This window comes from Meleagris gallopavo, chromosome 4 (genome assembly GCF_905368555.1).
Source record: "Meleagris gallopavo chromosome 4, MGAL_WU_HG_1.1, whole genome shotgun sequence".
Lineage (NCBI taxonomy): Eukaryota > Metazoa > Chordata > Aves > Galliformes > Phasianidae > Meleagris > Meleagris gallopavo.
In genome coordinates, this window is record NC_139407.1 from 34,644,087 (window position 1) to 34,667,894 (window position 23,808).

General features: G+C 36.7%; 1 protein-coding gene across 3 annotated transcripts; it reads right to left on the reverse strand.

Moving 5' to 3' along the window:
- Nucleotides 1–616: 616 nt before the first annotated feature.
- Nucleotides 617–18,472, reverse strand: MYOZ2 (myozenin 2). Of its 3 annotated transcripts, none has more exons than XM_003205712.4 (6): nt 18,314–18,472; nt 17,657–17,760; nt 12,203–12,372; nt 9,959–10,088; nt 8,178–8,361; nt 617–1,039 (listed from the first exon to the last, which is right to left on the reverse strand). In XM_003205712.4, the coding sequence occupies exons 2-6, from the start codon at nt 17,730–17,732 to the stop codon at nt 808–810; spliced, it is 792 nt and encodes a 263-aa protein (XP_003205760.1). In that variant the 5' UTR covers nt 17,733–17,760; nt 18,314–18,472; the 3' UTR covers nt 617–807. The 3 variants fall into 3 exon arrangements, with proteins under 3 accessions (XP_003205760.1, XP_003205761.1, XP_019470290.1); XM_003205713.5 differs by having other exon boundaries at nt 12,203–12,438; nt 18,314–18,452; XM_019614745.3 differs by lacking the exon at nt 18,314–18,472 and adding an exon at nt 16,984–17,044 and having other exon boundaries at nt 17,657–17,737.
- Nucleotides 18,473–23,808: the final 5,336 nt, after the last annotated feature.

Sequence of the window (23,808 nt, forward strand, 5' to 3'; positions counted from 1 at the left end):
ATCAAGAATGAGGAAACTCATGTGCTTTTAAGTCCCCAGATATATTACGACTGTGGGGGGATGGTATATGAATTTTCTTTCTATTAACAAAAGCTCTTATGGAAACATAGCTTGCATGATACTGTTCTGGTATGTTTGACACAACCTGTTTTTTAGTTGCAGTCAGCTCTAACATTCTAAGCTCATCCAGGAAATGCCTTTGTACTTTTTCATACCAGTATGTAGATTTGTCATAGACAAATATACTGCATTTTCCGTAAACAAATCCATATGACAAAGACGTTGATGTCCATAATTAAAGTTGAGTTAGAGAAGGAAAGAAGAAAATGGCTTAACTTGCTGTCACCAAGGTAATGATGAAATTCTTAACTTTGGCTCAGGCAGGTTTGAGAAAAGTGGTTGGTTTCTCCGTGCTCATCTTGAGCAGGTGGTAATAGGAGTTTATGGAGTGTAGTGTCATGATATTACTCAGTTCTACCATAATCAAATCAAATTCCTTGTTAGCAATTTTTCTTAATGCACCTGTTCTGAAATGACAAGCAAAGATTTTAGAACAATTTTAGTTCTCACGGAAGTAAAAGAATAAATAAATACAAACATAAAATATCTCAGCCAATACTTGCTAAATTCCTTTATTTATGTTGTGTCAACAGATGAAAAATAGATTCCAGAAAAGAGATAACACATCAGACATTATGTGCCAGCTGCCAAGGAAAGGTTTTCTCAGTAGCCTTTAGTAACATTTGGACCAAAAATTCATGAATGTGCAGCTTTCCAAACTTTGTACAATGTAGAGTGCAGCTTCTCTCACAGGTCCTCTGTTTCTGGAACATTGTTGGAATCTGAAGGTTGAATGAACACTACTGGAATATTCTCAGATGTCCATCCTTTAGGAGTCCTATTGAAGGATCTTCTGGTAGCAAGAGGATTTGCAAGAATCATGAATCTTGGATCATTTAGCATCAATAGATTATAATCTGGCACCTTGAATTTAACCAGCTTTGATGCTCTCTCAAAACCACCAAAGGGAGTGGCAACTCTGTAGATTTTAGAGAAAATTAAAGTGTTATTTTTAAATTGCCTCTTTTATTTGTCTCCCAGAGATTGAAAAGGATAGAAGTTATTTTAATGACAAAAATTACATTCTAAAGACTTTGGGAAAAGAATGCTATTTCTTTTTTGGCAAATTATCCCTAATCTGGTGTACTTTTCTGTAGGTAAAGCCTTTTTCAGTCATCAGTAGAAAAGTGGACAGAAAAAAATGTTGCAAGAAAACCTCTTCACTGGTGAGTCAGAGTTACTAAACTTACTTCATTGGTGACAAATCAATCTTTCTGAAAAACATAGTTCAACGTATTCTCACTAGTGGGTAACTAGTTTAGGAAGTTCTCACCCCATTTTCTCATATTCCCAGCTGCTTGTTCTTCTCACTACACTGTATTTTGGTACCATATTGTACCAGTGTATATGTGGGATATGCAATGAATTTGGGTCACCTATATGATCTGCATTACAAAAATAATAATTACAAAAATAATAATAACAAAAAGCACTGCAAAACAAACGAACAAAGAAACAAACCAAAACCAATGCTTCAGAAGGAGGATTTTAAAATCCAAATTGTTTTTGCAATCTGCTTTTTAATCATTATGGTGCAATGATTGTAACAATACGAGTGAGGAGGCAGTGAAGTGTAACATCAAGCAGAAAGGAGCAGCCAAAGACAACAGCCTTTGGAAAGGAGAAGAGTGGGTGAGGGCTTCTTATCTCAGCTTTGTTGCTGAAGAAAATGTTTATGTAACTAAACCTTGAAACACTGGCTTACATTGGCCCCTAATCTGCAGCCAGTATTTTTTCATGTTATTTGAATGTAAATGTTCCCTCAGATGATAAGCCTGAGAAACTAAAAGATAAGAAATTCTAAGCAGGAATTGATTGTTACATGCATTTAAAAATATTTTAAAATAGAAGTATTTTCAAATACTTCCCATGATTCTCTTATATTTGCCAGTTTCTAGGATGAAAAAAAAAAATAGGAGAGTGGGGAGAAGGGGTGGGGAGGGAGAGGTGTTTCTCTGTATCCAAAATCCTTTGTATAAGCAAACGTGACCAAACAGACATGCCTGTTTTTATCAGCCATATAACTTTGCCAGGATATAGTCTGGCCAATGATTTTTAAGTTGCACATTAACACTCGATTTCTGTAAAAATACATATGTAGTAGTATGTGACAGTTATTACTATTTCTTTTTTATGGTGGAATTTCTCTAGCACTGGTAAGTTTTGTGTACTTGGTACCAAGCAGATCTGCTGGCATATATTTCCAGTAGCTCCAGGTGATAGCATAAGCCAGGAGCAACAGAAACTAAAAAAGATAAATTGAAAATCTGACTATGGTTTTGCAACAGATAAAACAAAACCTAGGGGCAATTAAGTGCACAAAAATAAAGAGATTAATACATTAAAAAAAATATATACATATAAGTAAATCTGTGACCTAAAACAAATATTACTGCCCAGGCACTGCACAGATGATTCACTGAATTATGATACAAGCAGGCTTTGGCAAAAGGGATAGTGTTAAATCCTAAAGTCAGTCAGGAAAGATATAAAAAAGTCATAAAAGTTCTGGGCATGCATTCTTAGGAAGGGAAGAAGGCTGCTTTGGATTAAACTCTAAAACTCATTCCCAAATGAAGATAAGATTTTGCAGCAGCAACCACTCCAGGCATTAAACTCTCTTGAGGTCAAAGGGAATTCTTTTCATAGAATGCCTGTGGTATCAATCTTTTCCTGTCTTCCAGGTCACAGTGCCAAATTGGATACTGCATGATACTGATTAAAAATAATTGCTTGATAATTGGCACAGAGTGAATGTGGTGATCTACATCTTCCAGGATAATAAAGATTGTTTTAATTGCTGCTCTAATTAAGATACCTATTCTCACATTGTTGTAACATTTAATCCTCATCCATATATAAATAAAAAGAGCAGTCAAGATGAATAGAACAGTAATAGCTGTTTAAAATCCAAAACTAATCTATAGTGTAATACTTCGTATTTTTAGTATTTTGTTCTTTTATGTACAACATATTTCTATAGGCAACAGAAACAGGAGAGTGTTCTATAGTAATTCAAGTGGCTTTTCTGGAGAAAAAAAATTTACTATGTGAGGTCTGGCCACAGAGGATTATGCATCCTTGTGTGTTTGGCAGAAGCACATGACAATCAGCATAAAGGATAGTATAGTAATTGGCTAATAGATGTAAATTTTCCTTTACAGCAGCGATGTATTTCTTATGAGCAACAACTTGTCTGACTACATGATGTTATAATGACCTGTGTCGTAAGCTCTGATTCACTGTGTAGAAACCTAGAACTCATATGTAAGAATTCCAGGAGTCATTGCTCATAACGGGGGCAGAAATCCTGGTTCAAAGCCATAGGAAGTAGAACCAGGAAGCCTAAGAGACTGTTTAATGACCACTTTGTGTATTCCTGAAAAGTTGATGCATGATTTAATGTCATCAGACACAACCAGGTTTTCAGCTGTTTTGCTAAGGGTTCTTGATTTGGTCTCAGTCTTATCGTATATTTTATTGTCTCAAAATAGTAGATTACTTGTAGTTGATTATTTGGGAAAGTTTGAGGTAACTGTATTAGTAGCTTCAGTTACATCATTTTGAAAAATGTGAGTTCCACACATAAAAATGGGACTGTTATTTACAGAATATTTTGCTTATTCTGTTAATTCTATCTGAAAAGCAGATGTATGAGGAGACGTCTTGATCCTACAAAATGCTCAGACCTTCATGGTTAAGTTACTGCAAGAGCTAATGCCAGTTTGGCAAAGGTATTAAGGTGCTAAGGTACTGGCAAAACATTTAGTCTTCACTAATCTCTTACATTAGTTGGAGTTAGGCAGCCAAAATTCCTTTGAGGATCTGGTTCTTGGCATTTTTACAATAGAGTTCAGAATCAATTAATCAATAAAAGCAGAGCCCAGTCCAGATGGACTGGATTCCTTTAGTGTTTTTGGAACAGTACTCTTTGGGAATTAAGAAGGCTGAGCAATAATTTGTCTGGTAGGACAGACAGAACCAGTCAGACTTGCTTGTCTTATGTGAGCAAGATGTAGTGCTTTGTGTGTCACATGTAAGCTGAACTTTGATATTTTACTCAGTTTCAGGAAGGCATATGCAATAAAGGTACTAACTCAACTGATATTACAAACTCATCAACATATGTTAATTTGCCTGAAGGAACCTCCAAGAGAAGTAACATGGCATGGCTCTGTTCTGAAGCATTTCTCTGTGAGCACAGATTCCTTTTCATCTGGGGGAGAAAGGCTAGCCTTGTCTGAAGAGTCTTCTTACAATGATTCTATGAACCCACTTTCTCTGATTATACGCTCTGTCTGCAGTTCAGCCATTATTGGCTGCCTCACAGAAAGCCCTGCATCAGAAAGCAAATGTGCCTGTTGTTTGTTGTCACTGCCTCTTCCTTCATTGACCTGCCAGCATTACAAGATCCCTGCAGTGTAAAATGCCTACTAGATTCCAACTAGTACTACTGTGAATTCCTTAGTTCTGATTCTGCTACGGTTAAAGTCAGTGATAGAAAATTACACTGCTGTATGGTCCAGAGCTGCCATTTCATTGCTGGCAGTGAAAAACAAACAAACCAGAAAACCTGATTGCTGGTGAACACTGAGTGTACTTTTAAACTGTGTTTGTGTGGGGCTGTTCCATCTCATCAGATGTCCCTCACTGCTAAAATTATGTTGCTGGTTTGTCCTGAAACGTGAAAAGCTGAAAGGAACCAGAATATGGCCAGTGAAATCCAAGTGCCATGTTGACAGATACCACTGAGCAAACTTGGGTAGAATCTCAGGCCTGTTTCTTTGGGAATTCTATGCATCACACATAATGTTAACCACGCCCTGTCCTGACTAATGATGACTGTACTAATGTTTTGCTGGAGAACATACATAATGGTACTTTGTTGAATGATGAATCATGATAGAAAGCCTTCATTGATGCCCCCACTGATAACAAAAGGGTGTCATTATACCACACTTCGAATGTTTAAAACACTGTCATTCGCTTTCTCTCCAAGACTGTAATTAAAGACATCAAGGATTCTGTGACCTAGATTAGATAATTTAATAGTATCTAGAAACAAAAGACTGCTAAAGTTTTCCTTCTGCAAATGTTCAGACCTGTTTAACTACATTGGCGGCTGCATCTGTCTTAATTGAAGCTCATCTGTGATTCCTTAATTAATACAATTTTGCCCAAACTTTCATACCTGAGAACAAACATGATGTACTATTATCGCAGCAAGGCTAGAGTACGTTATGCACTTTCACTCAAAACCCATTGCTAGAACTGTTGAATTGCTGTATTAAATGGCAGTATGTGTGTGAACAAAGCTTTTTTTGCAAGATACATTTCTTTAAGAATGAACCTAACGGCTCATATATAGTGTTCCAGAGGTGATGAAGTCCTCTATATTGAATCACAAATGCTGGCCAGAAATATAAAATTAACTGGGTTAGAAAGACTGTGGTTCTTTGTCTAGATGTCAGACCACACAGTTAATAGCAAAGAAGTTTAAATCACGGAATCACAGAATGGTTTGGGTTGGAAGGGACCTCAAGGATCATGAATCTCCAACCCCCCTGCCACATGCAGGGCCACCAACCTCACATTCAATACTAGACCAGGCTGCCCAGGGCCCCATCCAACCTGGCCTTGAACACCTCCAGGGATGGGGCATCCACAACCTCTCTGGGCAGCCTATTCCAGCACCTCACCACTCTCTCTGTAAAGAACTTCCCCTTGATATCCAACCTAAATCTTCCCTCCTTCAACTTAAAACCATTTCCCCTTGTCCTGCTATTATCTACCCCTTCAAAGAGTTGACTCCCCTCCTGTTTATAGGCTCCCTTTAGGTACTTCAGTACCTAAAGGCTGCAGTGAGGTCACCCCACAGCCTTCTCCAGGCTGAACAAGCCCAGCTCCCTCAAGCTGTCTTTGTAGGGGAGGTGCTCCAGATTAGGTTCTTTTTGCTGCTCCCAAATCTGTTTCTTCCATTTACTGAAAGCAGTGACTACAGAGAGTACTTCAAAAGATCTGGGAACTCAGGTTCAGACTGTAGTTTCTCATCTTCCACGTGAGCTGCTTTATTGTTCAGCTAGAGAAAAAAAGAGTGTTTATTCCTTCTGGCCCAACTCTGATTTATTTTCAGTATTCTGGCAGAGGTCACACTTAGCCTTCTCTGTAATATTTGTAGTTAACTAGCTTGGCAGTTGCAGGTTGGATGCATGCTTTCAATCCCATTATCAGGCACTCCACTCTCATATCCATTTTTAGAAGTGTAGACGTATAACTCATGGCTCTGAGACCCTCTCCAATAGGCTAATATCTTGAATTTTAATTTTGCTAATTCTTTATTTCTTTTGAAGCTTGCCCTTCCTGCTCAAAAACATATATCGAAGTGTACTGTCTGTATCAGTTTTTCTGGATTCACTAGATTGTTGTTATTATTATTTTCACTGAGGAGAGTGGTGTTTTTGTTTAAGTATCATAGATTATATCTCTGTGTCTTGCATTTTGAATCTATCAGTTTCACAATCTGGATTTGTATGTATGTGGCAAGTTTGAGGTTTTTTTTATGGCAGTTGCAAGGGTGAATGAGGAAGAAATCAGAGCAATTAGTGTTATATAGAGGACAACTAAAAGATTATGGGACCACAAAGCAGCTAGAAATTCACAAATAAGCCATCAGATACTGTCTCAACTCATTGATGCACTCTGTGTCTTGTCTCATCCTATCTTTCAACAGTGATGACTTGTGTGCTGGACTTCAAATCTCTCTTGTGTGAGGGAACACTGATTCTTTCCCTATTTCTGTGTATATGTATCTTTGGCTTTTTTTTTTTTTCCCTGTCTGTTGCAGTAACCATCATACATAAACTGTGCTGCTACTGTTCCAATGTTGGCAGCTGTAGCATATCTCTCTGATTTGTATTTGTTATTTTGTTTACTGACAAGAGTGTGCTACACACCTGTGATGTGTATTATATTGTATTAGGGTATTAAAATTAGTGAGGTGTCCGCAGTGGCAATTTTGATGTATTGGAGAGTTTTTGCTCCATGCACTTATAGTTGAGGCTCATCTGTGGTAGGAATCCAAGTGGTGTTTGGGGTGTTTTTCACTAAATAAATAGGTGTGAACTTTTTAAGTAGGTTGCCATCCGTCTGTTGTTTTGAGGGAGGAGTTTAGGCTTGGCTAAACTGTAGTAAAAAACTGCCCATGACTTTGATGAATAATGTTAATGTGACTGGAATGAATGATAGCAACGAATGATGAGTTTTAAAATTTCAAAATATTTCCAAACTGTTATCATCAGTTTGTGGAGGAGCTCTACCAAAAAGCCCCAGTGTACAAGCTACTGTATAAGAAACTTTATTCTCAGAACCTTCTTCTATTTCTAATGTATTTTGAAGTCTGCTTGTAATGTAAATGCTCATTTGTTTCCAAATGTTTTCCAAGATGAAAAAAAAAAAAAAAAAGTTAAATGTGATAAAATAGGCAAGTTGCTAGCTGTTTTGTCTGTGGCACTGCTAGAGGGTAGAGCTCATTGTACTACCATTGCCTACAGAACAAGCTGGTAAGGTGTGAGCTGTAAAATAAATAAATAAATAAAAGTAAAGAAATGAAAAGTAAAAATAAATGTGGTTTGCCTCATATAGTTTGCAAGCCAAGTGTTACTCAAAGTTGATGGGTCTTATGAGGTCATTACATTATATTGCACCTGCCAAAGTCGACAGAAATGCTGGAATAAGTTTGAAGAGTTACTATATCCTATGCTATTTTTTATGTCACTGTTTGTTTCTTTTTCTCTAGTTCTTTGTTTCTCTCTTTCTTTTATTCAACATTTTCAACAGTTAATCTTCCGTTATTGGTTCCATAATTAATGTTGGGCCCACACTCCAGAGAGAGACTAGTTACCTTCTTAAAACTCTTGTTTGCTACTTGTAATCTGTGTAAATCTGGGTGGATATACTTGGAAGTACAGATGATGTGTGTTTTTACAGCTGCTGGAAACATTTTGTTTCATAGTAATTCTTTTTCTCCTCTATAAAATTCAGTGCCCTCTCGGAATTACCTGTTAAAGCTCCTGTAGTCCGGCAGTTCTGGCTTTGCTTCAGGTTTGAAAAGTTTAGGATATAAGGCCTCCAACAGCTCGGGATCATCCCTAATGGCTTCTATCCAAGGAGACTGATAATATTTTGGCACAGAAGTAGTGTTGAACTTTTCAGGAGGAATTTCTTTTAGTGGTCCAGAATATCCTGCAAGGAGATCACAGCAAAACCAGTATAACAATATATTGCCTTTTTGATTCCTTATAATTATCCTATGAAAATAGGAAGTGGTATTCCATCAGTTCACAGATAGATAAAATGAACTACTGAAACAAATGGGTTGACCAAAGCCACGCAACAGCAGGTAGGTCACAGAGTGCATTTGGAGATTTTTAGATAACTGCTCTGAAGTATTCTACTCTTTTTTTGAGGCTACATTTAATTTAGTTTTATTTAAATTTATTCATATAATCGTAAGAATCTGTTTGAAAATGAGAGTGTATCAACATAATCCCTGGCCTAAGATAACAGAGTTTTTTTTGCACAAACATCTGAGGGTCTGGCTCTGATCAGAGTTTTAATAAGCAAGTAAATTCCATATTCAGTGTGATTTCTTCTACGAGCAAGTACATTATGGCAAGAGCAAATAGAGAGAGAGGAAAAACAGTCCTGAAAGTACAGTTTGAAGATTTAAAATCAGCAAGGGATTATCCTAATATATGAGCTATAGTATTCATTTGAAAAACAAAGGAAATCTATCTTTCCTTTTATCCTTATTCAGCATCTAGCTCTACAAAGTAATGCTATTTTCTCTTACAAACAGAAAACAACAACAACAAAAAAAACACCCTACCCTGTGGTTTAATTATTTCACCAGAACTAAAGTAAATAATTGTTACCATTTTCAAATGTGAAGATTTCTACCATCATTTAGCAATGGAATACCTCTACTGAACTGTATTTGTCCCATGTATGCACAGAGTCTTAGCATTCTCCAACAAAGTAGCATTGACCTAGTTTACATAGACTGCAAAAGGTCTGCACAAAACGAGCATTGAGTAATTCCAAACAAAGAATGAATTTGTAAAAAAAACAAACAAACAAACAAAAAAACCCCACCAAAAAAACAGTGTGCTCATGTATAATTCATAAACAGGAAGAAAGAATATATCACTGGATAAATTAATCACAACAAATTAGCCTTCTCTAGTCTTAGAGAATACGAAATAAGGCCTTCCGTCAGCTCCTGCTTTTAATAAAAATGAACAGTACTCTCATAGTTAAGGACCTAAATAAAGGAGAACTGTGTTTATAGCTGGGGCAGATTCCACTTTAAGTTACTTCTCTATAGAAGAGTCCAGCAAAACTTGCAATGACTTCATATTTACAGTTATGGCTAATTAAACTACAGTAGATAATTTTCAGACTGTTGAGCATTGTATTGCAGTTTCGAAACTAGGGCAATGTAAATGCAGTATATTAGTCTGGTTTAACAACTGAGGAGCTTTCTCAATATGTATGAGATCAATAAATGTATGACCAGTTTCACCAGATCATAATGCATGTTTTAGTTGAAGGAAAAGTAGTACAAAAGGCATGTAAAATCTTAAAAAATAAACAGAAGCAACTAAACTTACTGCTTTAAATTTCCATGGGAAATTCTGATTAGTTATCTAAATTTATGAATTTCTAACAGCAACTCCGTTAATAAATACTGGTTAATGATGTTGTTTCATAAAGAGCTCTGTCACTTGCTGAGCAACGAACACTAAATATCATTCATATCTACAAGTTAATGTATTACCTGGGGCAATGTTGTCAGGATGCGGTGGGCTCCGGGGATCAGGTGTATTAGGGGGCGTCATTGGAGCGTGCTGGGGAATTCCTTCAACACTGAGGCCATCCATTTTAACACTGTGTATGGGCTCTCCACGCTGCATTCGAGTATAAATAAACGTCATTGATAGCAAAGGCAAAAAAAGAAAAAAGAAGAAAAAAGAAAGAAAAAAAAGAGTTCATTCATGATTGTCTTTTGAGGGAGTAGTTACAGCCCACGTCTGAGACCCAGGACATATTATCCAAAGGCACACTATCCGCTTTTAGGTACCATTTTTGCAAGACAGCATTCATCTGGGCTTTCCAATTGTTATCCAGAAGATTAAACAGTTTCACAACTGTCTTGCAATGGCTATGTAAGCAAAAGTGAATAGTCTATCAGTGTTAAGAATGGCATTACAGCACAGTTTTAAATGTATGTATTTCAAGTCTGTGAAAGCTTTATACATAGAATTGAGGAGCTAGATCAATAAGAGGCCTAATTACCATCTGAGTTGTCCTTTTCTGATGTTAAGATCTATTTAATTACTTATCTATCTATTTTCTATTTAATTAATTATGCAGTCTAAGAACAGAGTTCATCCCTTCTGTTGCTCATACTGGTCACTACAGTACCTGCCTGTGCCTGTGGGCTGCATGGTTCACAGCAGACAGTAAATCCTGTTACTTTGACAGGGGGCTGAGGGATCACTAAATGCCAGGAGTTGTGATGTGCAAGACAAGGCCTTCTCACTACTGGAATATTCAATAAATCTGTTAGGTTTGAGCCATTTGAGTTTCAAAGCACTGATTCTTCAAAACTTCTTTTCCTATCGTAGTTGAAAATCCACTGCATTTGTTGAATTGATTTTGTTTGGGATTTTCTTTTCCTGTATTTATAATAGAAATAGCAACTTCAGTGTGGGTCACTTTCTGAAGATTAATGATATGGTGTTATTTTCCACTCTGCTGTTGGGCCATCAGTTCTAAGGAAACATCTAAAAGCTTAATCATTGTTGCATAAATATAGAATTGGAGTCTCATAAGAAGTCAGTATCTTATTTTAGCTATGACACATAAGCTAAAAGTAATTTAAATATAGACAGTTTTAGAGTAAGAGTTTCTTAAAGTAGGAAAGCAAATACTCAATACTTGTTTTAACTTGAAACAAAGGAAAAAAGATCAAGGCGTTCTGTTTTGGAGCCATCCTAAGGTATGTTAGAAAGATTAATTTTGGCAGCCAGAATCAGCTGATGAAGAAAACAGTGTCTAAATAGGCATTTAAGGGAGAGGAACAGAAGCCAAAGAGGAATAATTTCTTCCATTGTCAGAATGTCATACTGACTGTACATCATGCGTGGTTTCTGTGTTTTTGTGAGAAATACTACAGAAGATAAGAGAGATCCGCAGAATTTCCATTAGAATGGTATATTACAAACTTTCTGCTCCAAAAGCCTCCTTATGAGATGCAGTTATACAAAAAAGTTTCCTTAGAGTCAAAAACCTGCACTTGTTTTTTACTTTTTCTGGTTAATTTACAAGTACATGTGTGTTTCTGTTAATACAATTGAACATAGTTTGAGTAACCATTGGTGCTTTGCTGTTTGGTTCATAAATTACTCATCTCCTGTTTGTACCAATTCAAACTTCAGGCTTTATCATATCAGTACATGACATATAGTCATTATTTTTATTTCCCTAAGTGGATTTTTTGACGAAAGAAAATATCAGTAAAAGTCTTTCTATGGATTCTTTAGGGTTTGGATACTAACACAGTCATAGCATCACCTGTGCAAGATTTAAAGATTCAAAATTGTGATGGAATTAGAGGGGTTGCTTGCATACTGTATTAGACTGGATGTAAAGTGCTCACACTCAAATAATTAAGCCTTTGCCAAGTTGGAGAGCTAAATAAAATGTATGAATGTTTTTCTCTTTATTTTCAGAAAATAAATAAGTGGTTTAAGTATTTTGCCAAGGCCACAGATGAGACAAACATCAGGTACATTTAATCACTGCCATTAAGGATACCCAGGGTATTGCTAATGCTTTAACACATTTCCTGAGGGACCAGTTCAGAAAATAATGGTCTTTCAGTGACAAGCTTTATCCTTTGTCTCCTTGTTCTTCCTAAAGCTACAAATAAATCATGCACAATGTTTATCACGAGCACAAAAGGAACCTCAGGCTAGTTTCACTGTGTTTTGTTAGCAAGTTATTACAAAATACTCACATTTCTTGGCTTGTTTGCAACATAATGATAATTTTCGTATGTGTATTTGTCAGATCTCCGCTGACGTCTCTTGAAGAGTCTCGCGCCTCTATTGCTGAGTGTTGATAGTTCCTCTACCATGATGTCTCTTGGGGTGCTGACCTTTTTTCCAAGGTTTAAGCTGGGTGAGACTGCAATACAATGAGTAAATACATACCTGTGTTTTTCTTAAATGCCTGATGTCGCACACCCTACACCTGAAACCCAATAACACATCAGTGCATAATTATCTAATACATGGAGGGAGCTTCATATGGTGTTAGTGAAATTAATCATTCTTCCAACATTTTGGAGTAGAGTATAGAACACTACAGCTCTGTTTTTCAAAGATGCCAAGCACCCCAAGCTCCACATTTATTTCAGTTGAATGACTAGGAAAAACTGGCTTCTGCTGAAACTAGTAACAAAATTCCATCTGACCTCAGAATTCCCAGATCAAACCGTTAGTTAACTTTGTGTTCTGCACTGGATAGATAAGGAGGTAGCTCTTTTTAAACACACCTACCAGTTCCTTATAGCTTATATACATTTTATTGTTAATTATTCTTTAATATTCTGCCTTTTTTTTTAATCCGGACCATTTTGTACTTTAAGAAAAGTTTGGATTAGAAAGTCTATATTAAGTAATGTTTTTTATTATATTCAGAGAAATCTTCAAAATAAAGGTCGAGATGTTAAAAATGAGAGACAGAACAAAGGTTTACAACATGCTTATAAAAATTGTATGTTTAGAATATTTATTTTTGATTCTCTCTAAGAGAAAAGTTACAAGCAAGTCTCAAAACTTGACACAATCAGGGACTGAACTATTAAATGCAGTGTTAGTTTATTCAGTGTTCAGGAAAAAAAAAATCTTGTTTTTTGCTTACTGGGCTCCTAGGGGATTTGAAAATGAAGATGAGGAAGATCAATTTAGACTATAAATGGAGAACATGGAACATGTGAAACTTTACTGATCATCTCTGTGGTGATGTTCTGGAAACAGGGATGTTTGTGTCAGTGAGCAAGCTGATGCTGAGTAGTCACTCTTATGAGGTGTCCTCAATCTTTAGATAATGCTTGGAACTTACAGTACAGTAACTTCAAGACTGTACAAACTATTTTGTATTAATTTATTTCAGCTTAGAACTTAGAAGAATTGAAAAAATGTAACAATAATTGGATCATATAGTAGAACAAATTTTTAATAAAATAATTTCTTATTCCCACTTTTATTAATAATTATCATTTTGTTAATTAAAATTATTTTCTGTTATTCATGAACTTCAGGAAAAAAAATGAAGATGGAATGTATTTTCAAGGATTACATTGAAGAGATGTGTTGTATTTCTTCGATCCACTTATTCAAAGTCACAGTTATTTCTTTAATAATAAGACCTCCTATTGTTTACATTCTCTTATAATCAACAGGGTATAAAATTCTGAATTTCATCATGTATTTTAATGCATTTAAATGAAACCTAATTATATGTAAGGCACTGTATCTTGCTTCCAGGTTAATCAAACAGGAAGCCCAAACTAAAATTAGCAGTACAAATTAATTATCTGCGTAGGTACCTAATGTCAAAGTTAATACTGCGTATACTGGGGGGTGGAGGTGGGAGCAAAAAAAAAAAAGGAAAAAAAAGAGTTTTATTTTTATTTTTCAGTATTTCCTTTTGAGTACATGACATATGTAATATGGCTTGTATCTTCTAGTAATTATGATGGAAAAGCAACGTGTAGTGCTGACACTTAGGACAATATAAGTGAGACACATACATTAAAGGTTTAGCCTAAGCTGTATTAGATAAGTTTTCCATGAAGAAAATCAAACAAGTTTATGTGCCAGGGATTGTATCGCCGCTGATCCACTTTTGTTCTTACTGATTTCAATTGAATGCTTGTAGTAGATTTAACTGGAGCTAGAGCAAGCTAACTGTATCAAGCATGCTCTTCTGCTTTATTAATAGTATGCAGAAAGAATCCTAACACACTCTTGTTATTTTTTAGCTACAAAACAGAGAGTTCTTAACAGGGAAAAAAATGACTCAGCTTGTCCAGACATATCAGTGACAGATAATGGTGGGCATTTGGCTCAGTGGTTGAGATAAGTGAACTAGTTACTGGCCTGTAGCCTAAAATTTTGACCCACAAGTCATATTTTGATTTTCTTCATTTTCAAGGTTATTAGAGGGCTATTGGCTATTGAATGGTTTTATGGTAACAAGAGATGAGAAGTTTACTTTTCATATCAGCAACATTTTCACATAGGAAATGTTAATCTTCATTGTCTGCAGAGTTGGTAGTATACAAATCCTGAGCCAAGATCTCTGTCCAAACTACCCTGCGTTTGTCTGGGGGCATGGTGGATGTTAACTGTTTTGCACCTTGCTGTTCCTTTATGAATGTACCGTTCTTGTAAATGTTTGCTGTAGGCTCCAAGGTGTGGAGCTCTTTGTAGCCCACGGTTGTGTACTATTGTGTATCTAGGGAGCAACCCAGAAACATATCTGTGAAGTTCAGTTGAATCCCCTGCCAACTAAAATCTAATCTGCTGTCTAGTTCATGATGTGTCTAGGGATTGGTTCAGTGTCAGTGCAAGAAAGGTGATAAAAAATGAGAAAAGAAGAACATTTAGAGCATGACAAAAAGAGAACGTCTCCAAGTGCACCGATACAAAAAGCCTCATAAATTGATATTAATGCTGGAAGTTTATTTCATGGTTTAACCTTAATATTAGTCCAGTTTCATTTCTTTGTTTCTGCCAATTCAGCTATATTCTGCCCTTAAAGTCTTTACTAACTTCATTTAGATATGATTTATATGTTTCTTCCTTCAATCCCTTTTGATCTTCTAGTTTACAGTCTTCTCAAGACTTCTCTTTGGATTATAAATTTTAATTATGAATATTATGTTTGTTATGGTAGCAGAAGTAAGAATTTGTAACTCCATCATAATAGACTTGTTTAGCTACTGAAGAATGCACTTAAGAAACTGGACAGAATTAGACATGAGGTTTGAGTTTAATTGAATACTAATTTGAGGAACTGCAAAGATTTCCCTAAACATACATATGTATGCCTCTACCAACTAGGTTTAGAAATTTCATGATACGTCCAATTCTGCCAGAGAAAAGAAAAAGTGTTTGAAAGGTCACAATGTTCCCGATGCTGCTGTAGTCCTGCAGGCTCCCTTGTGAGACCGTAAGTGAGACCATAAGAGGGTGTCTTTTACTGCAGCATTTTATGACACATAGAACTTAACCAAAATAATTTTCTATAGCCCAACAGGAAAATGTGAACTTCCAGTAATTATTAACCCAGCCCAGATTTAAGACACTCATAAAAACTTGAACAACTTTGTATGTTTTCCACAAGATATTTCTGCTGTGAATATCTTTTATAAGGAGTTTAAGGTTCAGTGTTTACGTGAAAGCATTGTAATAAAAAGGATCTAAAATAAAAATGCAGTAGGTATACTTCTGAGTGTCATCCCAAGCCAAAAGGACTTGCACTACAGAACCTCCTGTTACTGTTTACCTCTGCTAATGCTTAGTATTTCTAATGTCTGTGAAACGGCAGTTTCTTGCAGAATGAAGTTTAGGCTTTAGGTAATTTTCAGGTGCAGGACCTTCATTACAAGCAGTGATGCACAGCATTTTATCTTCCAGATCTCAGGCTAAACTTGTTTAATTAACAATTGAGGGGAAATAAATTGTCGAAATTAAAAGAGAATAATTTATTCCTTTAAAAATCAGATTTATCCCTGATTTTTTGAAGGATGGTTCAAATTTGGTCCTAGAGAACTAGCATACAATTTGTCTTACTATGACTTTGGTTATCCTGTTTCCAAATTGGTTTCACTTAACTTGTATAATTTAAGATTTTAGACTCTTATTACACACATTTCATGAAATTTCCTTTTTTTTTTTTTTTTAATGTATATATCTCTGCCAGCCAAAGAAGAGGCAGAAGTAGAATACACAGTTAAGGGTTAAGGTGTTTATATTGTCTTCAGTGGCCTTGTATCGCAGCATGTCTTATAAAAGAAGTTGTAGGATCTGTTTATATCTACATGTATGAGTAATGAAAAGACAGATTATGTAAGGTAAACATCAGCACAGGTTATTCAACAACTCCAATGACTACCAGAACTGCATGGTATATTTATTAGTATCGCAATGAACAGTAGTAACATGTACCATTTGAAATTTATTATTCTAAACAGTTTTTCTGCCCTGAAGAGCTTAGTGGCTATTTCAGGTACATATGATACTTTTCAGTACAAAAAATCTGAGTTGTAATGAAATCTGTAAGGGTAGTCGGGGTTTTAGACTTAAATGTATGTTCAGTTGGGAATAAAGAGAGGGAAGAGGAACAAAAATTACTGAAAAAATATGTAATTATCAGTATTAGGACCAGGCACTGCAGTATATTGCTTCTTTTTTCTAAATTCTTTATGTTTCTGGTCCTACTCTTCCAGCAGTCAGATTGGTCAACGAATGTGTACAGAAAACCTCCCAAAACTCTCTGCATCAAAAGACCACAAGAAAATTTTTTCAGTACCGAAATTTAATGTCCAGTGCTTTATCTTATGTAAGCAGTATGATTTTCAAAAATTCTAAATATTGGCAGAACTCTGTTTTTTTCAGTGCCACTCATGGAGTGCTTATCATTTTAAAAGTAGTGATATTTTACACAAATGGTAAAAAAGATTTGTGGAAAGGATTGGAAGGATCTCCAAAAGCACCGAGCACGTACCTAATGAAAGCCAAGAAGACCAGCATTCCCAGGTGAGTTAACTGCTTCCAAAGGTGTCACACTAGAAGCGTAATTTTAATAAGCTCTTTTCAAACATAGTGCTACCTTCTCATGTCTACCTTTTCTTCAGTGCAACAACAGAAGAGTAAAATTTCTGCATATAAGATTAATTGGTGGCTACGAATTGGGAGAAAATTGCCACATTGATAGCAAATTTTGTTAGTTAGAAAGATTAATTATTAGGAACAGAGTTGTAAACAATCGTTTCAAAAATTTTCATCATTACTATTAATAAAAGCAACATGAAAGAGTGCCAAAAAAAAAAAAAAAGGATACAGGCAGATCAGCATGTTCCTCAGATGATAGCCATTTAAAATGGAATGAAGTCATGTTATTAACCCCAAATAATGTTCTGAAAGGCTATCCTAGCAGAATGCACATCAGCTGTTAGATTACTTCATTCCTTCACAGCAGTTGTTCATCTGAAAATAGCTTTCAAATGAAAAGAGGCAACTACAAAAGGATTAGTTACCATAGGCAGCACTCCCCCAAGATTATTTATGGCAAAACACTCAGAGACAAAGCTGTAAGAGAGTTAAACTCTGTGATTAAAAATGTTTTAGGGAGGGCTAGAGGACAGTGCATATAGAGTAAGTTGTGTTCAGCGCTATACCATTTCTCTGTATTTCATCCATAATGGCTGATGCTTGTTGTTTCCTCTCTTTGACCATGGCAGAATGTGATAACATTGTGATTTTCTGATATGATTTTTCCTTGCTGAAAAAAAAACACACATTTTTACATTGTTGAGCCAGCTCATGCTATTAAGCCAACTTTAATTTCTGATAGCATGTTTAGAATGGCTGAATAGTGAGTTTTTTTATTTCTCCTCTAGAAATACAGTGTTTTTAACTAGGCAAAATGCACTGGCAATTTCTGCTTGCAGTTGGATACTAGAAGGTATTTACATGGATAGAAAGTGCCAAAGAATGAGCTTTGAGTTGGATACATACATTTTGCAGCAAAATCAGTGTTGGAGATTTAGGCCTTTGCATATCTACACATTACATTAAAAGATTATTTCATAACTAATATATTTATTATACCTTGTATTTTGTTTTCAAAATGTTATACTGATATTTCTTACTCTAATAAAGAACTTGAGGAACTAAACAAGATGCTCTGGCATCTTTAAAGAAAGTGCATTTCTGACTAGGTTAAAAAATAAACGTCTTTTAAATTGCAGAGCCAAGAGGTTACATAAATGTCTTTTATCTGCTACTTTGTATGACAGTCAATGACAAAATATTTCAGGAAACAATACACTTACCGTACTGTTTCGTTGTGCAGAAAAATGTGATCTCAACTCTTTAGTTGAAGCTTCAGGAGTTAGTTATGAATGGGGGTGACCTGCCTGGTCCAGGATGGTTTCTACCCTTGTGCTTGGATCTGCATGGTACCTAGTACTGAGACAAACTGGGGGCTGATCCTCTTCAAAGGGATTGGCATCCAGCTGACATCAACTAGTTATATATAGAATCAAACACTCCAGCCACTCATATCTTCCTGGCAAAAGAAGAGAACAGGAAAGATTCAGCTGCACCCACAACAAAGAGAGTTTATATCCCTTTAAGAGCTTACTGGAAAATTTAATGGAATGCATTCCTCATACTCATACAGATCATCTCCTCATCACCTCTGAGAATAATAATCTATGTCTTATAACCAGGAAGGAGACATTTAAAAATACGGTATTAAGTATATGGATGAACAAGACTGTATCAGATGAGAATGGCATGGGCTAATCCTTAGTGAAAGATGAAACCATACTTCAGTAGTGGTTGATGGCTAAAGTCAGTAGCAGATGGTTTATACACAGAGTCTGTTCTGGAAAAGAAGTGAGATTTTATTTTCAGTTTTATAAGTGGTAGAGAGTAATTTCTCAAAAAACACACAGCAGAGAGAAGTTGTGGCAGAAAGAAAGCTTCCCCCCCTCAACCTTTTTTTCCTCAGTGCTGATAACTGAATTACAGACAGTAATAGGAAGATGAAATAGTTCTTCTATTTCTGATTCAGATTTGGTTTTGCTCTAGGAAGCTTGGATCCTGGTATGACAGGAGAAAGGAATTCTGCATGTAAATTGAATCTAGAGAGTAATAAAACACACCGATATAGTGGTTATAACTTTTCAAGCAAGAAGCAGGCTGAGATATATACAACGTATGTGCCTGATAAAATGTCTTAGCAGGCTTTCAACCAAAAATTACTTAATCTTTTTTCTCAAGCTTTCTCTTCCTAGGCTTAGCTTTTCAAAGCATTCTTCTGAGATCCATACATCTCTGCCCTAAAGAGAATGGCATTTTATTCCTTACTATCAGAATCTACTATTATTAAATGTGGGTTATTGTTTTCAAGGTTTTTGTGTTGATTCAGCCACTTACAAATAGCACCAGCAAACATGATCAAAGTCTTGGTTGAGTCTTATCTATTTAACTAAAGAGGTTGCTCTGCACCTGTGTGAGGCTTTCAGTGATTTCTCTTGCAAAGTGAAGGCAAGACTAGTGTAGACACTTCTAAAATAAAAATAGGTCCTCCTCCTCTCTCCTATAGAATGAGTGAATTTAAAAAGCATATAGTGAACATTTCAGTTCCTGTTATGTATTTGAAAATTGAAGATAAGTTTTAGAATATGAGCAGGAAGAATAATGAAACTAACGTGAAGAAAAAATGTGAAGCATGGTACAACATTCAGTTTTAATTCAATCAGAATGCTACTTCTTTGTTTCCTGCAAACCTGACTGGCCAAATCCATGCGCAACTCAACCTCATAGTCTTTGCTTAGAACAGGGGATTGAACCCCTAGAGATCTCTTCTAACATAAGTTATTCTGTAATTTTTCCCAAGACTATCAAGAACTGGACTGAGGTGATAAGGGATACAGATGTATGCAGTCACAGAATATTTACAGAATTTTCACTTTTCATACACACAAGAAATATCAGTTTTGTTTTAACTTTAGTTTAAGTGGATAGCATTGTAATGGAAACAGGTTTAATCCTCTTATGTCCCTCAAATGTAAATGACTGAAACAACAGTTTTTGAGCATCAGCAAGATAATAAGCTGCTGGGAAACTTTCAGTAGAAATTTATGAAACCAGTTCACTTTTTTTATTTGACAGTAGTTGACAGTCTGTGATGAAAGGGGAAAGCAGTAGGCATAATATATTTTGACTTGTGAGGTTTTTGATAGCATGCCACACTTAAAAGAACAAATGTTCTTGAAACTCCTATGCAACTGATTGGAAACTCATACTCTAGTAATTAGTGATTCACCACCAAGCTGTCAGTTGGGACTGAAAGGCAGTCTGTCAAGGTTTGTGCTGCTCAGTGTTCTCATTAATAATACAAATGATGGAGTAGGGAGCCTTAATTAAATGCTGCCCTAGGAATATTACACGCAATCTGCATGAAAGAATTTAACTGTTTAGCTATTTTGATGAATTAGGAAAGAATTTAATGCAGTTCTAATGAAATTATGGAGTGGGCATTCAACTGATTGACATTGAAGTTATCTTTAAGCTTGAATTTTTTTTTATCTAGCAGGACATAGCAAGAACCATCTCCAATGAGATAGTCCAGGGTTTAATCTATTACAATCTCTGTTAACTAGTTCTTTGACATAATAAAAATTACATGAACAATTTGTGCTTTTGCAGTATTGTGCTAGCATATACAATCAGGTATCTGTCAGTTCTTGAGAGCTGCAAGCTCTTGAAAAATGTAGGATTCCTGTTCAAAATCACACAGAAAAAAACTGGTGTAATTATTTAAAAACAATAAAATTAAACTAAGAAATAAAATGCAAATTAGTCTCACATAAGAAAGAAAAATCAAGGAATAGCTTCTAAAACAACATAGCAGAAGAATTACATTGAATCACAAAATAGGGTTACATTGACCTATGAAATGAGTCGAACTATATGTTCATACAGTATGTATATCAAAAGAAAGGTAATCTCATTTTACTGATACCAAAGAGCTGGAACATTTTTATTGTCTTTAAATAAGTACAAAGATGTTAAGAACTGAATGAAATGCAGACAACACATGCTAAGAATTATTATCTGTGAGGAAAGAATGAAAGGATTTAGGTGTTTTTGGCTTAGCAAAGTCCAGAAGGACTTGTATCATGACATCAGTCTCTTAGCATGTGAAATGATTCTGTAATCTGGACTCTAATCTTGCTCACAAAATTTGAAACAACAAATAATCAACTGATTTTATTTCAGAAGTATTGAGGAAATATTAAGAGCTTTCTTTCAGGGACAGCTGATACCAGGCCTGGTTGCTTACCAATGTGGTGGAAAGAAATTTTTCAGCGATTTTTAAGAGTTTGTAGTTTAGACATACTGGATCCAGCCTCAGAATACACATATTAGCTTTATGACTTAAGATTTCTCTTTCAGCCTTTATTGTGCAATACTCTTTGAATATGGATATTCACTAGAAATAAGTAATTGTTATTTACCAATACCATTACTTAATGTATTAGATTTTTATTTTTTTTTGCTTCTGTTGGAATTGGTACCGGAATCATCTTCTACTTTTAGAAGTTTTATTTCCAGTAATTAGCATAGTACTCACATATCTCAGCTACAAGTGTATATTTTGTTTAAGATTCACAAGCTTCCACTTATGTATCCAGGAACCTCTTCTGATTTTGTTTGCAGCATTTCAATATCTTGATACTGGAAATAATACAAGAACAAGAGATTTCACGTTTGGTGGCTGTGGGAAAGAAGTGTGGACAAAAACATTGAAGTGTTTGAAAGTTCATTCTACTTACTAGTTTGTGAATTAATCCTACTTATTAGTTCAAATGTTTTTTTTTCCAGAGTACTTCTGATTGGAGTTGAAAGAATGCTTTTAGTAGTTGCACTTATTTTTATTTTTTTCTTTGATTTTATATGTTGTCACGGAATCACAGAGTCCTAGGGGTTGGAAGGGATCTCCAGAGATCATCGAGACCAACCCCCCTGCCAAAGCAGGTTGCCACACCAGGTCGCACAAGTAGGCGTCCAGGCGGGTCTTGAATATCTCCAGAGAAGGAGACTCCACAACCTCCCTGGGCAGCCTGTTCCAGTGCTCCATCACCCTCACTGTGAAGAATTTATTGCGCACATTTGTGCAGAACTTCCTATGCTGCAGTTTCTGGCCGTTTCCCCTTGTCCTATCTGCACACACTGCTGAAAACAGTCTGGCCTCGCCACTCTGCCTCCCACACCTTAGATATTTATAGACCTGGATCAGGTCTCTTCTCAGTTGTCTTTTTTCAAGGCTAAACAGACTCAGTTCACTTAGCCTTTCTTCACAGGGGAGATGCTCCAAGCCCTTCACCATCTCTGTGGCCCTCCGCTGGACTCTTTCCAAGAGATCCCTGTCTTTTTTTGTATTGGGGAGCCCAGAACTGGACACAGTACTACAGATGAGGCCTTACCAGGGCAGAGTAGAGAGGGAGGATCACCTCTCTCAACCTGCTGGACACGCTCTTCTTAATGCACCCCAGAATGCCATTGGCCTTTTTGGCCACGAGGGCACACTGCTGGCTCATGGCTAACCTGTTGTCAATTAGAACACCCAGGTCCCTCTCCGCAAAGCTCCGCTCTAGCAGGTCATCCCCCAACCCGCACTGGTGCATGCACTTATTCCTCCCTAGATGCAAGACCCTACACTTGCTTTTGTTAAACCTCATCTGGTTTCTTACTGCCCAGCTCTCCAGCCTGTCCAGATCTTTCTGAATGGCAGCACAGCCTTCAGGCGTGTCAGCCAATCCTCCCAACTGCATATCATCAGCAAACTTACTGAGGGTGGCCACTATTCCCTCATCAAGGTTATTGATGAAGATGTTGAACAAGACTGGACCCAGCACCAACCCCTGAGGAACACTGCTGGTTATAGGTCTCCAATGGGACTCTGCACCATCAACGACGACCCTCTGTGCTCTGCCAGTCAGCCAGTTCTCAACCCACCTCACTGTCCACTCATCTATCCCACACTTCCTCAGCTTTGTTATCAGGATGTTGTGGGAGACAGTATCAAATGCCTTGCTGAAATCAAGGTAGACTGCATTGACTGCTCTTCCCCATCCACCCAGCCAGTGTCAACATCATAGAAGGCTACCAGGTTGGCCAAGCATGACCTCCCCCTGGTGAACCCATGCTGACTACTTCTGATAACCTTTTCTTCCAGTTGTCTGGAAATGGCATCCAGCACAAGCTGTTCCATCACCTTTCCAGGGACAGAGGTGAGGCTGACTGGCCTGTAATTACCTGGATCTTCCTTCTTGCTCTTTTTGAAGACCGGAGTGACATTGGCTATCCTCCAGTCTTCAGGCACCTCACCCATTCTCCAAGACCTCTCAAAGATAGAGAGTGGTTCAGCAATCACCTCTGCCAGCTCCCTCAGCACCCGTGGATGCATCCCATCAGGTCCCATGGTTCATAGGTGCTCTCAGACCGCCTTTTCCCTGACTAAAGGGAAGTCTTCCATTCCCCAGACTGTCTCACTAACCTCCAGGGTCTGGGATTCCTGAGGGAGAGCTTTTTCACTGAAGACAGAAGCAAGGAAGGCATTCAGTATCTCTGCCTTCTCAGCATCCTCCGTTACCAGAACACTCTCCCTCACTTAGTAGGGGAACCACATTCTCCCTAGTCTTCCTTTTACTGTTAACATACTTAAAAAAGCCTTTTTTATTATCCTTTATCACCTTTGCCAGATTCAATTCCAGGCGGACTTTAGCCTTCCTCATCGCATCCTTGCAGGCCC